Raw genomic sequence first — 16,925 nt, 5'->3', positions numbered from 1 at the left:
CCTAACCTCAAACCCTTCTTTCAAGGGCTTTATTTTTCTGTTTTGTAAATGTATATTTTGCCTGTAAGCTATTCCTCTCTATTCAGTTTGGATTGTACCCTCATTAAATAAGTGTAGGAGATTACGTTCACTGGTTATCTCAAGAATTTTCACTTCCCTGTCAGGTACCATGTTGCTTAACAGCCCCTCTGGTCCTTATGTCTGGAAGTAATAAATCAAAGAAAACCCAAATTGCTTGAAGAGGTAATTACACCATTCATTCTCCTGTTCTCTTTGCACAGCCCTGCTGGCCTGCAGGCAATGGATGCTGAAAACCGCACTGTTTACTGTCTGCATTATCATGTCACTAAATTAGTATATGTTCACTCTGACACTTGGCAGCATAACACTTGCATAAATAAATGCGTATTGAAAAGATTCTGCCTGCAACTTAAAGTTTATGTAACTAAAAGCTGTGGAATAGGCTCCCAGTTTCCAATTGTCTTTTAACTTTGAAAGATCCATGCAGTTTCACATGGCGATGGCACAAAATATTTTATCCTTGGTCTTCATTCCTGTGCCTGGTAACTACTAACCTTCCTGGGCTCACATATCTTAGACACAGAAGGAGTCCCTGCTGTAGCCCTCTCTCTTCACTAACAACATTTAACACAACACGCAACAGATCAGGATCCATGTGACTATAAATAATGCTGCCATTGTTAATATACTTGTAACAGTAATAAAATATTCTGGTAGTACAAAGCAATGAAAATGGTCAGGGAAGTATTTTTACATAGAGAAAATTATCTTGAAGTCATCTAAGATAAAAGTATCCCAAGCTCTTTAATCTAGAACCTCCACACAGAAACACTGCTGTTGCTTGGCTTCATCATGCTTGGCTTTGCTGCCGTAACTCATACATCCACGTTTTCATCATTGTACTAAAATGGCCTAGATGTGTTTTATGAAAATCCTCTTTAAGACAGTCATGGCTGATTACCAAATCAGCCCAAAGTGGAATGATGGTAGCTGTGCTCTCTCTAAACTCATTTACTCATAGTTTCAGCTTTGCTTTGCTCATACCTACAGTGCTCATTATCAAAAAAACCAATTAAAACTTGCCTTTATACACTGTCATAAGATGATCCACAGCAATGCTAACAGATAGACATACCTTTAGAGAGCTTCTAGAGTCCTGAAGTGACTTTTATCCTGTGGCTGTAGTGGGCCAACTCAGCAGGGGATTTTTCAGCTCAACTTCCATGGCAGTTCCTCATAGTATTTTACTCCATTCTTTTAATTCTGTACATTCAGTTATGCATGTTCTCCTATAAACAAACAATATAAGCTTTATATTCTTCTATATTCTCTAGTTTTTGCTTTTCTTCATATAGGTCTATTCATTCCCTGTCCTAAATAAAAATGTCAAATAATATTGTTTCACTTTCTTTCAACTGTGGCTTTTCTAACTATGCATCCAATTCTTTTCTTTGGAAATCTCAAGCCTTTTTAATCCCATTTCTGTTCCTCTAAATGTGGGTATTATCTTTGAGCCTGTTCCAGAGTCCACTTAAAGCATATATGCTCATTTCGCAGCTTCAGAAAGATAGGTTTAAGGGAGACTCAGAGTTGTGCCAAAGGATGCTTATGTGTTTTGTTCTCTCATAACGTGAAATTTAATTATTGCAATATTCTGTATCCAGCTTTTCAGAACACTACTGCTCATGCATCTGCTAGGATGAATGATTAAAGATGAAAGCAATTTAAATCTTGGACTTAGGATTCTGTTCACTTCCACAGCAAGGAAATGAGTTCTTGCAACTTTCTCTGACATACTAGTCTCTTGGCATGGCACCATCCTTTGCAGTCCCCAGGGAAAGAAACATCTCCTTAAAAGTTAGTACTTCATGGACCTCATAGTGAATGCCAATTACTTGTTGTAAAATAATTGTAGTATTTAATGGTTGTTTAAAAATGTAGTCAGCAATCCATTTGGGAACTGGAATTTTTAAACTAATTTTATATCATTTTTTAAAGCACTGTTTTAGTTTTCACTGGTAAAGCTAGCATTGCTGTTTATTTGCCTTCTGTTAGACAAGCCAGAATTTATGGGGGAACCTTAGTCTCTTTTACTGGAGTACCTGATGAAATTGAAAAAATTGTAGTTTTTTTTATCCATTGTATCTATGACATTGGTTGTGTCTGGGAGACCCTTAATATTGTGTGATGTGTCAGTAAATAAATAGGATACAAAAATCAAAATGGCCTTTAAGACACAGACTAAAAACTGATTAAATGCTAGGTTCTTAAGTATAATTACAAACTGGGAATCATTGCCAGAGTTGATTTGATTGTGCAGAGGTTCCAAAGGACTGGGGCCGAGAATTATCTCTGTAAGATCTTGCTAATCCAGTATATCAATATAAACTCATTACTGATAAAGTGAGTAGGTGTTGTGGACTGCAGCGGCTTGTCGGTGCCAGAGCATGAGGTGCCGCAACCTTCCTAAAAGCGTCTCTTTAGTGAAGCCACTCAGCAGGACCGCCACACACTCACACGCGTACATGCACACATGCACAGATAGCTCCAGGAATGGATCGATGACAAAGAGCCTGGAAGGATCTCTGTGTGGGGTTCCACAAACAGGGTTTATTGCAGTCACACCATGAAGGTTCCAGGAACTAAGCCAGAGAACAACGCAGGGTCCAGGTTTAAGTATGGCAGCGGATCAAGCATCAGGGACCAATGATCTGAGGGCACAGGGGCGGTACGCAGGCGGGACTAGGGTATGGGAGCCAATGGGAAACTCTGAGGGCGTGGTGATGGCGCAAGGGCCAATGGGGGGAACCTGGAGTGGAGATCCTTTAGGGCAGGGACATATATGGTAACAAGGGGCGGAGAGGTCAACAAGCCAACCAGGTAAGCAGAACTGGGGTACATTAACATACCAGAACAGATCATCCTGGGAGAAGCCTCTTTTGTCACCCTAACCTGGGGAGGTTCTCTGATACTAGGGACTGTCTCACCAGTGGACTGTCTTTGTTCCTTGATACCACAGGCCCACTGGCCACCACAAGTAGGTTAAAGAAGAAAGCCATAAAGTATAAAAGAGATGAGTGCTGAGTGATCTGGACTGTTTGGAAAGCTCCATGTAGGTAAATTATGTGTATTTTGACCAAGTAGAGTAATAAATACCTAGGTACAAAGATTGTTGGCCATCTCTTAGAGAGCAGCAGGCCTGAAGACCACTCAGGGAGGGTGAGAGGTCTGTGAGTCAGCATGAGCACTTGCTGCACATCAGGGAGACTCGGTAGCATGGAGGCTGAATCAAATCCTCAGCTGGTGAAAGACTGGGTACCCAGTAAGAATAGAATTGTGATGTAACATCCATTTAACACTGGCCTGACCTCTGCTGAAAAAATATCTGAATTGTGATGTAACATCCATTTAACACTGGCCTGACCCCTGCTGAAAAAATATCTGATGCACTTACAGTTCACAATTCAAGGAGTAACAAGATTTATGGCAATGGTTGAAGGGATGGAAAATATGACTTACAGGAAGACATTCAACAGAGTGTTAATTCTATGTCTTTATCATCACAACCTTAAAACTCATCTGGAGAAAATAATAGTTCAGCAGTTCCATGAAAAAATTCATAGTGACAACAAAACCTAGAAGTCAATGTAGGACTGATCAGCATTTTAAAGAGAGGCAGAGTTATAACTTTTTAGAAATGACTGTAAGCACTCATTGGAACATTTCCCCTGTAATAGATCAGTCTTGATTCTTAATTCAACATTTGTATGTTAAGGAAAAAAAGGACTACAGACCACATGCAAGAGCAAATGACAGTAAGCCCTACAGTTAACCTAAAGTACTAGGTGAGAAATCCCAGTGGTCCTTTCTGGTCTTAAACTTCTGTAGTCATCAACATAATGACTATTTTTCTTTAAATTGCTGTTTTTGATGGAGTTTTCTCTTTTCGGTGTTTAGATTTTACTTTTTAAACCAGTCTTTCCTAAACTAATCCTTCTTAAAATTTGTATTATTTTTTAACATCCCATAGACAAAGCCATCAAAGCTTGCCATTGTGAGGTTTACAAGCTATAGACAGTGGGTGCTCCCTTGTTGGCAATGTCTCTTTAGTGGCACCAGCTTGCAGAGCAGTACTGCCAGGTGGCAGTTGGGACTGTCAGAATATGCTCAGTGAATGACTTAGTCACACCCCTCACCCAGACCTGTGTTATGATCCTCATTTCTGAATGTGTGCAGGATCTTGCCTTGCTGGTTAGAGGGAGCCAGGAGGGCTGCTCCATTGCCTTTATTATTGATGTTCCTCTTTCTATGGACTGGCAACAAAATAAAAAGAGGTGTGTGAACCAAGGGAAGACCTCTGGGGAAAGAAAAACCTACATACAGGAATTTAAAGTAGAGAAAATGCCTTTCCCCAGCTTTTATTTTCCTTTTGTTTCTGATACCAAGGAACAGCTGTGGATGGAAACCAGTAGGGACTCCACTGGTTGTCAAGCAGTCACCAGTAGGTATTATTGATCCAGGAGTTCACAGGCCCCAAGTTACCCGGAAACACTTTAATACTGGGAAGGATATTATAAGGAAAGGGGTTGCTGACTATTGATGAAAACAAATAACTTGGCTTAAAAAAATAATATATAAAGTTGTTTTTAATAGCTGTCTCTGCTTAGAACAAGCATCTAAAAGCAGAATTCTACAGACATAATCTCTTAATGAGACTGCAAAGCTGTTTTCCTTTTCTCCTGTGCCATTCCTTGTTTTACCTTTCCCCCATGTTTGATTTTTTTCAACATCAGTCATTCATTTACAACACTTCTGTTGATGTAACTCGGCTTTGGATTAGGTTTCAAGTTGCCATTTCCTTTCTGTTTGAATAGGGATTTCTTTTATCCAGAGGAAGGAAACCAATAATTTGTCATGACAAACCAATGCTCACTTGGATTCACAGTCATGTGGTCAGCTCTTCTGTCATTTTCTAAAGCATTTTAAGATAATGGAAGAAGTCTTTTTTGTGATTTCTGATTTTTCCTTTGTTTTCCCCAATTTATTTAACATCTGTACTCCATTTGACCATTTGCTGGACAGATTACAGTAAATCTATCATTTTGTTTGTTTTAAAGGTGATACTAAGTTTTTCTGCTTTCTGTGCCCCAAGTCTTTCCCAGGGGATCATTCAGGGATCCATCAAAGGATCAACCTTTGGTACGACAAATTACCAGATGTATCTGTAGGAACAAGCTAAGCTATACTTCGCCATAAATTTACATAATCTGTACTGTTGCTTTCCAATCAGAGTTATGCAGATGGCAGATTATTTACAGAACTGAGCTCCCAAACTTTTTATGTGCTGCTATCACTGCAATCCCACTAGTGCATGGAACACTCTCATTCCTTGTCTGTCTCAGCACAGGGAAGGCCCAAGTACTTTCCTGCCAGTCATCCCCTGAAAACTGTTTGGGGATTGCTCAGGGAGCCTGGACACCTGGGTGTTCCTGAGCATCCTGGCAGTATAGACTGCGAGTCAGTGCACAGTGAGGAGCCCTGGGCCTGAGGTTTTCCCTGGCTTTGCCCTAGGACTGTTTGACCACCTCCCTGTCCCTTTGCTTTTGCGAGAAGAGGGATGGGGACTGGTTGCTGATGACCCTGTGACCAGCTGGTGCAGGCTTCTGGCTAGAGAGGGAGGTTTGGGGGGAACTCCAGATATTTTGTGTTTGCTGGGCCGAAGACATAAGCTGAGTGCCAGCCCCAGCGGTGAAGGTCCTGCCAAAGTCTTTCGTTCTGCTGTCCCCACAGTCAACCGTGTATAGGTTCCAGCTTCGGGCCGTCTGCCTCCACTCGGCAACCCTCCCCCTCAGCCCCATGGGAAGAAGAGCCGGGCTCGGCTAGAGGTATGGCGGGGGGCTGGTGCGTGCTGTGCGGGAGCAATCGGCGGGTGCGGCTTCCTAGGGGCAGGACTGTGGAAGGTGGGCGTGAGGCGGGGGTGGGGTGCTGGGGAGGCGTGCGGAGTGTTCCGGGAGCCGTGGGCTGGGGGGGTGGGGGGGGCCGGGGCGATCCTCCCCGCCCATGATTGGCAGCGCGGGGGGGCCCCCCCCCCCCCCCCTCCATCCACCTCGGCTCTTGCTGCCCCTCGGCCGCCGCGGAATACAGATCCGCACCGCCCGGCCGGTGCTCTCCACGCCGATCTCCTCCTACTCTGTCGCTCTCATTTGTTTTAATTTTTTTTTTTCTCCTCCTCCCCTCCCGTCTTTTGGGCGCTTCCTGCTCGCCCGCCCGCCCGGCGGGCTGCCTCCTCAGGCGCGCAGCGCGGGGCCATGCCGGCGGGGCCACCGCTGCTTCGGGGCTCCCTCCTCCTCCTCTTCCTTCTGCACTTCCTCGGCGCCCCAGCCCGCGGAGCCGTCTACACCAACCATTTCTTGGTAGAGCTGTACGACGGGGGCCAGGCGGAGGCCGAGCGGGTGGCGGCGGAGCACGGCTTTGGCGGGGTGCGGAAGGTAAGCAGGGTCGGAGCGCCGCGGTGCCCTTCACGTTGGGCTCCGGGCGTGTGGTGTGATGCCGTGGGCAGGCCGGCGACGCGGGAGTGGCCCCAGGCCGGTTCTGCCCGCCGCTCACCTGGGGAAAGGGACAGTGCGGAGCGCGTCCCGCTGTGCCCGCGTTAATCCCCGCTTCCCGAGGGGCTTTGAGGAATAGCGGTGCCAGGAGCCATTGCAAGTGCTCCTCGGCACTGGCCCAGCAGGGTGGTTATATTGGACTGGAGAGAGAGCGGAGTTTCCCACATGGTAACTCGGTGCCTTTTGACTTACTATGTAAACATCCTGCCACGGAGGAGCGGGCATCCTGCGGGGCTAGGGCTGCCGCCCAGGGCTTCCTGAGCGCGAGTGCAACTGCTCGGAGCACCTGCGAAAAAATGAAAGCCTCATCTCTATGGAGAAGCCTGCACACAATTTAAATAGAAGATTTCACAGGGGTTTTGACACTCAAGTTTGTGATGCTCGTGGGCTTCTTAATATCCCTATTATTCTCCTAGAGAAATAGGATTACTCTAGGCTGAGGAAGTTGCTTAATATTAAGCATGATAAGCAATGAATGCTTCTCACTAATGAATGTAAGTTGGGAAACTTCAAGTGCCATTGGAGGTTGTTTTTGCTCCTGAGGTCCTAGAAAATCAAACGCAGCCAGAGTGGCAGGTCTCCTCCTGGCTCCTAGAGTGTCCAGCTCTGCTAGAAATCTCTCCCATTCAAATAATAATTAGACCTCTAAATATTTCAGGGTACAGTAAGACCTGGGGTGAAAACAGGGAGAGGCTGATAGAGTGCCCTAGTCAATAAAATTCCTGGCAGACTTGCTTGGAGTGTAGAAGGAAGGCAGGCTGTGAGTGTTGCTGCTGCTTGTTTGTTTTTTTTCTTTTCCTGGCAGTTATGCAATGACAGCCTGGTCCTACATCCAAGGAAATGAATTATAATAGCACCCTGAACTTGAATGAGTGAAATGGCTTTAAACCTCGATTTAAAAATAAAAATTAAAAAAGCATATCAAGTGAGACTCCCTCCCTCAGGTTGCCTCATTTCAACTCCAGTGGGAGCTTGTTAGAGAAATGAGGACAAGATCATTGTTGCTGTGATTGCAGCTAACTCTTGCTTTTGATAAGATGCTTTTGTTTTAGGCTCGCAGCCTTGTCCTGATAGTGACAGAGCTGGGCTGCTGATACATTTGGGAAAGGATTAATTGTGGGGATTAGGTTTGGTTATATGAAATTTAGATACAGCTTTTTGGTCAACAGTTTTCCTCTTCTAGTCTCTTCCTGATTGTGCTCTCTTCCTCCTATCCTGGGGTTATCTGACAGATAAGGCCTTATTAGGATAGAAGGGTATGTTCCTGCACAGCTCAATTTCTTATGATTTGCTAGATGCTTTCAAATGATCCTCTAGTCCAAGTGGGGAAGAGACAGGGAGAGAGAGAGGATTTTGTAGGATGGAGAAATGCAGCTTCTGGGCTGCTAGAATCCTCTCCCCTCTACCATGCTTCTACCCAGGATGCCTTGGCCACATTAGGAAACTTCTTCGTGGAAATCAGCCTTGTAGCTCATCTCAGGAGAGAACTGGAGGGAAATCCCTTGGGTAAGTCAGTGCAAGAGGAGAGTACCTGCTTTCCAGGACGTGCCACTAGAGGGCTGTTTCATGTGGGTATGGGTATCTCTGAAGCCCAGCAGAGTCACAGTGTGATGTGTGTGTGTGCTCATGGCGTGGGGCAGCAGGTGGTTGCAGTACTTAGCACATACTGTCTCAAGGTTTCTGGGTTATACTGTCCCAGTCCTTGGAAAGCTAGTAAGCCTCCCATCCCTCCTCCCCAGCTGTAAAGGAAGTACCACCCTGCCTTTTGCAAGGCATTAAGTTTAGGGAAGAGGAAAGGTTGGTAGGGTTTGACATTTTGCTGGCTGTGCTGGAGGATAATTCATGAGAGGTTGATAGCAATCTTCATTCTTAACGGGGTTTGGGTGGTGATAATTGGCCGCTAATAAAAGCTCGTGACGTTTATGCCAATGGCTCTTCAGTACTGCTGAAGAGTCTCCTCTCTGTTTTGCTATCATCAGGCTTGTCTAGCAGCTCACAGTCTGCAGACTCAGCTTTCATGGTGGTAACGACAGTGCAGGAGGATGAACGTGGCCGTGTGAAGAGAAGCACAGAGCTGTTGGTGGGAAACTCCTGAGGGAAAGTACTATGTGTAGATAAGCTGTCTAATGAAATATTCAAAAAATACCAGCACACCCCCCCCCCACCCCCACCAAATTACACCACAAGCAGAAGTGATCTTTTATACACTTCAATGACACATGCTGTTTGGATGATAAATTGAGTTATTTACTTAAAAAAAAATGAGTTTAACTTTAACCATATTGGAGAAGAGCCATTGTCTGAAAATAATCACCTTTTTTTTCAGTGCAGGGACTTTCCCAGTACGAACACAAGAGCAGATTCTGCTTTTTTTAGTTGTGTATGAATTTAAGATGTGTATGAGAAAGATCTCTTTTATGCCTGTTAGGGTATCACAGATCTCTTTTAACATGACTTTGTGGGAGCTGTTTTTTAAATGAGGTATTTTAAGTGCACATGTTTTTTTCCCCAATAAGCAATCTCTGAGCAAGTGCATATTACATTTACTTAACAGCAGATTTCTGCAGAAATGCATGAGAAAGCATTGCCTTTAAGATTAATGTTATGAACTGCATGATGTGCTTTCTAACTGATTCTTTGGCCATGCTTCCTGCCATCATTCTGAAACGACTACAAGTTATCAGGTGGGCTAAATGTGTGCTTTAAATTCAGTGCTCCATGAATTGATTAAGAAGGGCTTGGTGCTTACATAAACAGGTGCTTTTGTTTACGTCTAGGATCCTAACATGAGTCAGTGCCAAAAAGAGTAGTCAGTTTTTCTTTAATCTTCCCTGAATTAATCCTGAATACAGACCTCTTTGTACTGCTTATTGTGCTCTTTGATTTTTATTTTTAATGTTTGCAATTTTTCAATCCATTTTTACCTGCTAAAATTGCTTCTGTGTATTTCTGGTGAAACAAATAACTGTGATAAAACATATTTTTTTCTTAAGCATTCAGGAATTGTGAGAATGCCCCCCTAATATTGTGAGAAGTGCAAAAAGAACAAGTTTTTGGTTTTGATTGATTTATTTATTTGCCTCTTGGCATGGTTGCCACCAGAATACATTTCTTAATGCAGGCTGAAAAAAGCTGCTTTCTGACCTTGCCTTGCAATTCTCAATTAGTTTCTAAGAAGGAGAGTTGGAAGATGCATTTAGAAAGGTCTTCTATTTGGAGATCAGAGTTTAGGCATCTCTTTCAATTTCATCAACAATAGGGAGACTGAGACAATCCACAAAATGCCACCATAACTAAAAGGCTTCTAGTAGCATTGAGGTGTGAAGGGTTTTAAACAATTAGCATTCAGTGGCCTCAGGTTTTAAAATAAGAACCAAACATGGATTTCAAAATGTGGAGAATTTTATGTTTATGTTGCCCAAAGCTGGTCTATTTCTTCCTTGATGTATCACCTCATCCTATCTCTCACTAAATCAGTGTACCTCTCACAGCTGTGACCTCTTTGCTTCCTGTTTTTGCTTAGGAGACTGCTGGTTGAGGACTAGGCTTTGTGGAACCAACCAGTAATTTCTTGATGAAACACTGGGAGCATTCAGGTTTTCTTGTTTTTTCTTTACATTGCATGAATACGGACTTATCAAAAGCAAGACTTAACAGGTAAAGAAGCTGTATTTCTTGCTGCAGCAGCCCACTTCCCTGCATTTAGGCTGAGAGCCTGTGAGGTGGGAGTTGATGTGGTGTAGAAGGCAGACCTAGAGGCAGAATAATGAGTTTGCAGCCTTGGGAGCTCTTTGTAGGGATTTCTATCAGGGATCCTGAACATTTCATCCTGGAATGCACATATTAAAGCCTTAAAATGCCCTCCTGGGCAGGTCAACTTCTAAATCTGGGAAATAGGTGTTTGCCTTGCTTCTGCATGCCCAGGAGTCACTGTGATGGACAGATGGCATTCAGTGCACGTGAAAAATGCTGTTTGTGGACGTGGGTTTGGATGTTGTGTTTATAGATGTATGTATTTATATACATATGTATCTTTCTTGTTCCTTTTCCCCCAATACCTAACCTTGGTGTAAAGAAGAGAAGGGAAAGGGAAATTCTTAGCCAGGGTCCTGGCACACCCTGTGTCTGTGCTTCACAGTTAAACATGCTTGTGTTACTTTCGCATGTGCTGCTAATCCAAGGGCTGGTGGAAATGTTAATTGTGTAATTAAGTGTAATTGTGGCCAAGTAAAGGCAGCATGGAGGGTGCAGGAGTGCTCCAGTGTGGTTCCGTTGCTGAAGCAATGGAACATCCCATGCAAAGAGGAGGCAGAAAGCTCAGGCCTCCCGACATGGGCCGGCTGGAGTCCAAGGACTCAAGATCAAGCCTCAGAATGCAGTGTTTCTGTGCATTAATATGTGTTTCATAATTTATTAGCTTGTGTTTTATGCTGGTCTAGAGGAAAGGATGTTTGCTTGCAAAAGCATTCCTTTATTATAGAAACAGAAAAACCTCTTAGACATGGAGGATACAATGTAAATTTTCTGAGGAACCCGAGAGCTTTAATTTTCTAGATTTCACTGTTGCAGTTCTGTTTTAGTAAGACAAAAAAAAAAAAAAAAGGCTATCTCACCGTAGCAACGAATGCTTCAGTTTCCATCCTGATGTGTGTAAATTAAGGGGAAGAAGCATTTGAATAGCAGGAAAAGTTTGATTCTGCTGTGGGCAGACACACTGCTGGGTGGTGATATAGACCTCCCTTTTCCAGAAAAACACATGAAAAAAGTAACTGGGGAAATGCAGTGAGAGAGCAGCTATCTGCATCAGGAGGGAGCCTTGTTGGCTCCTCACAGGTGGAGTCCAGGTGTGACATTGGGTATGGTCTGGAGAGGCCTGTTCGCTCCTATTTACACTTGAGACAAATGTTAGTGGAATCAAAAAAGAATTTTGCTGTGCTAGAAATGAGTTTGCCTCATATATGGAAATACTGTATTTCTTTGGAAATGTTGCCTTTTTTTTTTTTTTTAATTTTATTTTGTGTTCTGCCTTGGATGCGTAAACAGCTCCAGGAGTAAACACTGGCTAACTGGATAACTTGGAACAAGCAAAAGAAAACCCTATTACTTAAATGTAATCAATTATGCACATGAAAGCTGTAAATTGAGAACATCTGTAAACCACAGGCTCAACTACATCCCTAACCCAGTTTCTGTAAAGCTCCTTCTCTACCAGAGACTCAAATTGTTTGCTGGTGTGTGTTCTATTTGAGCTATAAAATAATTACCTTGTCAGATTTTACACTTGTTTGAGTGTAAAACAAGGTTAGTCTCCCCTACTATAGATCCCCGCTGTAATTGCTCCATTACTGTTTTGAATACGCGGTGTAGTTGTTTCTTAGCAAAACATGCAGATTAAACCTTACCTTTATAGATTTTTGTTTTGTTTCCTGAACTGCAGTTCAGTGAACAGAGGTATGAAATTCTGGCTGTTTTTAAAACTGCCTGCATTTATAATTTTATTTATTGCATGTTATTTGGACTCATTTGCAAAATAGAACACGTGGTAGAGACAAGTGCAGTTCTTTTTGCACTTGGTTTTTTCTTGATGGTGCAGCCCAACGGGGAATGTGCAGTTATGGGTTTTCATTTACATTATATTTAGTTTTGCCAGTGTGAAGGAGAAAACATTTAAAGAAGTGGACAGCATTCCCTGAACACTGTGATGCCAGCATACCAGGACTGAACATGCTGTGTACTAGCCTATCTCCTGCAATCTAGCCCAGAGTACCTGTCAGTCTGGGGTCTCCTTCCTTTTGCCCAGATAACTTTCTGGCAGATGACTGTCAGACTATTCCTGGGCTCTACAACATCCAGATATATGAATTGCCTCTGCGTGTTTGACCTTTGGGATCCCGTATGTTGTGGGTCTTTCTGTGGTCCTACTTAAAGCTCTTATTCTTCTAGGTAGGCTTTTCAGATGCTGAAAGCAGTCTACTGAGAGGCAATATGGACATCTATAGCTGTTAACATATCCAGAATCGAATTTGTCCCCTGACCTTTGTCTGCAGAGCTGTGCAGTGAAAGGATAACTGTTTATTGCAAGAGTCCCCTGCTTTGAAGACTCGGGATTTTGCATCAGATGGACAGATCCCATTGTCATGTCTAACCAGACCCAGATGGTTTAGGGTACTGCAAATGAGGGAGGGCAGTTTGTTTGTAGTTTGGCAGTTCAAATCCACATTTAAGTTCTAGACCAAAAGAAATTATCAATTCACTCCCAGCTTGAAATGCTTCCTTCTGTGATCCTGTGGCACCCTTGGCATTTATTAGCAGACAAATGGTCCCAGAGAGTCTGCTGCTTGGCTCCTTCAGAAAAGGACAGAAGTGTTTAAATTTGTGTTATCTTTTTGAGAATCAACTGTTGCATGAAGGTGAGAGATAGCCTTCTATCTTTTTCACAAAACGTGACAGGTGACAAGATATAAGACCCTACCAACTCTTAGGAAAACTTTTACTGCTGTAACTGTACTGATGTGGTTAAAGTGGGGAAACAAACCCAATTGCAGTGCTGTTACTATCAGTGTAGGAGTACTGACATGTTTAACTCATTCTAAGTCAGACCAATATTAGCAGAAATTTAATTTCCTCTGGAGCTTTTAACAGTAAGACCATGTTGATTTAAACAAACAAACAAACAAAATGAACCAAAATCAACAACAAAAAAAGGAGCTTCCAGTCTTCCTGGAATAGTTATGCTGGTAATAGTTACTACTTAGTGTAGCTAAGTAGAAGTTTGCATGTGACCCTTAAACTCATCTATCTATGGAATTGTTCAATTAAAATTAATACATGCAACTCAAGTTTCAAATGCTTGTAATAAAGCAGTTGCAAAGTAGTTGCCAAAACATAGAATTTATCTGGTAGATAGTTTCCGTTAGTAAGCTGTGAGAAATATCCATGCTCACAGAAAATTCTGTGATCTGGAAATCAAGCCAAATTGTTAAAATGAAGGATAAATTCTGCCAGTTCTTATTAAAATATTGTAGGGGGAAACCCTTTTGTGCAGTTCCAGTCCACAGTATGGTTGGGTAGTTTCTGTGTTAGCAGTAGCAGCAAATTCAGTGCTGTTGATAGATGTAAAAATTACCTTTGTCCTGCAATATTATTCCAGTCATCAGAAACTCTGGGGTTTTTTTCTTTTTCTTTCAACTTTTTCAGATAATTAAATGGGTCAGGTCTCTACAGGATGCTGCTGCGTGGTGGCTATAAATATTACAGTGAGCAGCCCAACACTTCCATCCATCCATCCATGGCCTCTGGTGGGAGGAAGCTGAACTGCTCAACTATTTGTCAATGTCTGGTGTGTTGCTCTTGTAAATCAAGGCGAGCTCTGCATTTAACTCTCATAAGTTCATTGAAAAAGCAAACCCTATGCTACTGAAATGGAGATTTAATTTCAGCTCAGCAGGCTTAGGCTGTGCTTTGTGACAGAAGGCACTGTCCAGAGAGAGCTGAAGTCAGTGTGTACTGTGTTGAGTGGCCATGACACACAGTTTATCATGCAGTGTGAAATACAATTTGGTCATGGATTTACAACAGTAGCTCAACAGTGTAACTCAGCTGAACACTGGCTGTGTTCAGCAAGTAGCCGGAACTTGGACTTGAAATTATGAGCTTGACCAATCTCTCCATTTATACACTGTGATTATAAACAAATGAATTGGGTAGTGATAGCTCTTTCACAAGGAGTGAACTGGGACATTGTCATGTATTACCTACCTTCTCAAACAAAACTTCTGTGGAAATGTTACATTCTTAACTATTTTTTCCACAGAAAGCAAATGGAAGTAATGACCTCAGTGTTGACATCAAACCAGTTGGCAAATGTGTCCCAGATACTCATGACTGAACTAGATTATTGCTTACCAGAAGAATAAGGTGGTAATATATCAGAGCTGCTTTCTCCAAAGAAACAACCTGTGAAAACCTGAAACCCAGAAAATACATATTTAAATATTATTATTATTATTATTATTATTATTAAGTAGAGAAATTTGCACTGTTTCAGATGATTGTTGGATGCCAAACTAGAGCCACAGAGGTAAATCTCTTCCTTGTATGGGTAGTGAAAGAGGTGGAATATAGCCTCCCCTTTCCTGATGACAGAGGATCCTTCTTTCTGCCTACTCATTCTTTATGAAAAGCCAGTGAAACAGAAGAGTGTGATTCTGAAATCTGCTCTGTGGGTGAGTACTGTCTCTGTCACCTACTGTGCAACATCAAGTGCAGCAAAAGCTTCTTTTTAGCTGCAGCCAAGATATGGTGAATTAGCTATAACCATGACTGTTGGATTCCAATCAGTCTCATGGGGACCTTATGATTCCCTGTATCAATTAATTTTAGACTGTATTTCAACTGAATTTAGCTATTTAGAAGTTATTTTGAGCCAGTTGTAAAGTGGAACTGTCAGCTCAGAATTTGGGTGAAGAAGTATCAAAATCAGAACTGGAACACATTTGTAGGTTTGGAAGACTTCGCTGATGGAATGATGGTCGTGGATTGTGACATCATCATCTTGGTAGCATTTCCATCTTTTAATTTTTATATTGCCGTTTAAACCCCCAAAATTCACAGGCAAATGTACTTTTCATCTCTTAACTGTAAAACCATTCAATTTCTCCTACAATTAAGATACAGTTCAGAATAAAACCTGGTCAGAAAAGCAGGTGGATTTTTTTCTCTTTCTGTTGATGGAGATTAAAATACTCAGTGTGATGCTGTAAAATCCCTTTTGCCCTTCTAACTGAATATATATTATTCAGGTTAAATATATTATACCTTGATAGAGAAACCAGTTTTTCAGGCTCTAAAGGCTGAAATGCTGAATGATTAATTAAAACCCTACATTTTCCTTGCTTGACTAATGTAATAGGAGCAAGATAACGTATAAGCACATGCTGGACTGAAAACAATTTCTGCCATCAGTAAACTTCCATCATTTATTAATTGGTAGTAAAAGACTTATTTCACAGCTGCCTGAAAGGTCAATGAGGGAGGTCCTGGGAGGAAGGGTAAGAGGTGGTGTTGCTGTTTGCTTTCTTTTCTCATCATTTTTGCTAGGTTTGAGTCATCCTTTTTCTTACATCTACCACAGAGCTCTTGACCCCACTCAGAGCAGTTATTCCTTGTTGTGAAGTGACCATTGTGCTGTTGTGTACAGGAGGCAACAGGAGCTCTCTCCAGGTTGTGGTGGCATAAGTAAAGGATTTGTCTCTGACCTGATCTTGTAATAGTGAGGATTAATGTCTGTGACTTCCTCCTAGCAGAATCAAGAAACAAGTGTCTCAAAGTGTTCTTTTACTTGGCTCTGCTGAAAATGTCTTAAAGCTTCCTTCCCCTGCTCTTCTCAAGCCTACCACCTTATGATAAAAAAAAAAAAAGTCACCCTCTTGTCCTTTAATATCACAGTTTTGTTTCTAATTGTTACTCAACTGCTTCTCTGGCAACTGGAAGACTTTTTCAGTGTGGTGTAGTAACAGAAACCTCTCTGTGAAGCACTTTCTGTCTATCAGCTCTTGCTTGGCAGCCTAGCAAGAGTAAGTAAGCAGACACGGAGTAAAAAGGAAAGAGTAAAGGTTTTGAATTGCAAGACAGGTCAGATCTTAAAGTGTTGGTAGAGCTAGAATCTTTGCATTAGATTAATTCACATCTTCTGTCAGTAACCAACTACTTTTGCTCTGAGTTGCTCTTATAGCTCTACTCCATTAGAGCTTGAGTTCCTGACTCTGCTTTTAGATGCTGAATGAGCTGAGCACTTGTACACATATTTATGTAGCCACTTTGTTACATGAACGTAGACTTAAAAATAATGCTGAAGTGCCTTACTGAAATTCAGGATCTCAGCGTTTAGCAATGTCTTGCCCCTTCTTCATCCATGAGGTTTAAGTACCAGTAATTTGTGTCTGGGACAACACTGCATCTTCATGTTGTTTTTTAAATTTGTTGTTTTGTTCCGGTTTGGCCAAATTTAGAAATATATCCTCTGAGAGAAGGCACAACCACCCCTTCCCCCCCAGGTTCAGGAAAAAATAAATTTTCCTCGAAGGAAAGTGAAGGAGATAAAACTATTTATTTACCAAACACACGGGAAAAAGAAAATAAGGCTAAATAATAAAATGTTTCACTGTGGAGGAAAAACCTGGGAAAGTGTTAGAGTCTTACCTTTGGTCTCCTCAGAGCTGGGGCTTGGGCCAGGGCCAGGCCCTCTGTGCCCGATGGAAAGTCCTCCCGATGTGCTCTGAGGTTGAAAGCAGTCCAGTA

General features: G+C 42.3%; 1 protein-coding gene and 1 long non-coding RNA gene across 9 annotated transcripts in view; one reads left to right on the top strand and one right to left on the bottom strand.

Moving 5' to 3' along the window:
• Positions 1-537: 537 nt before the first annotated feature.
• Positions 538-16,866, bottom strand: LOC116441570. 2 transcript variants are annotated; one of them, XR_004239151.1, is made up of 4 exons: positions 16,827-16,866; positions 14,532-14,592; positions 6,819-6,912; positions 538-1,310 (listed from the first exon to the last, which is right to left on the bottom strand). It is a non-coding gene; the product is annotated as an uncharacterized LOC116441570 (long non-coding RNA). The 2 variants fall into 2 exon arrangements; XR_004239150.1 differs by lacking the exon at positions 538-1,310 and having other exon boundaries at positions 6,455-6,912.
• Positions 6,095-16,925, top strand: part of PCSK2 (proprotein convertase subtilisin/kexin type 2) — a 111,030-nt gene continuing 100,199 nt past the window's right edge. For 2 of the 7 annotated variants that reach the window (XM_032103627.1, XM_032103625.1), the window contains exon 1: positions 6,098-6,509. In XM_032103627.1, coding sequence (XP_031959518.1) covers positions 6,330-6,509 — 180 coding nt within the window. In that variant the 5' untranslated portion in view covers positions 6,098-6,329. Of the gene's footprint in view, positions 6,510-14,749; positions 14,852-16,925 lie in introns of those variants that run through there. The other 5 variants (XM_032103628.1, XM_032103626.1, XM_032103622.1 and 2 more) reach the window with 4 other exon arrangements.

The sequence above is a fragment of the Corvus moneduloides genome, chromosome 3 (genome assembly GCF_009650955.1).
Source record: "Corvus moneduloides isolate bCorMon1 chromosome 3, bCorMon1.pri, whole genome shotgun sequence".
In the NCBI taxonomy this organism is placed as follows: domain Eukaryota; kingdom Metazoa; phylum Chordata; class Aves; order Passeriformes; family Corvidae; genus Corvus; species Corvus moneduloides.
Note: the sequence above shows the minus strand (reverse complement) of the source record. Positions and strands in the feature narration are given on the sequence as shown.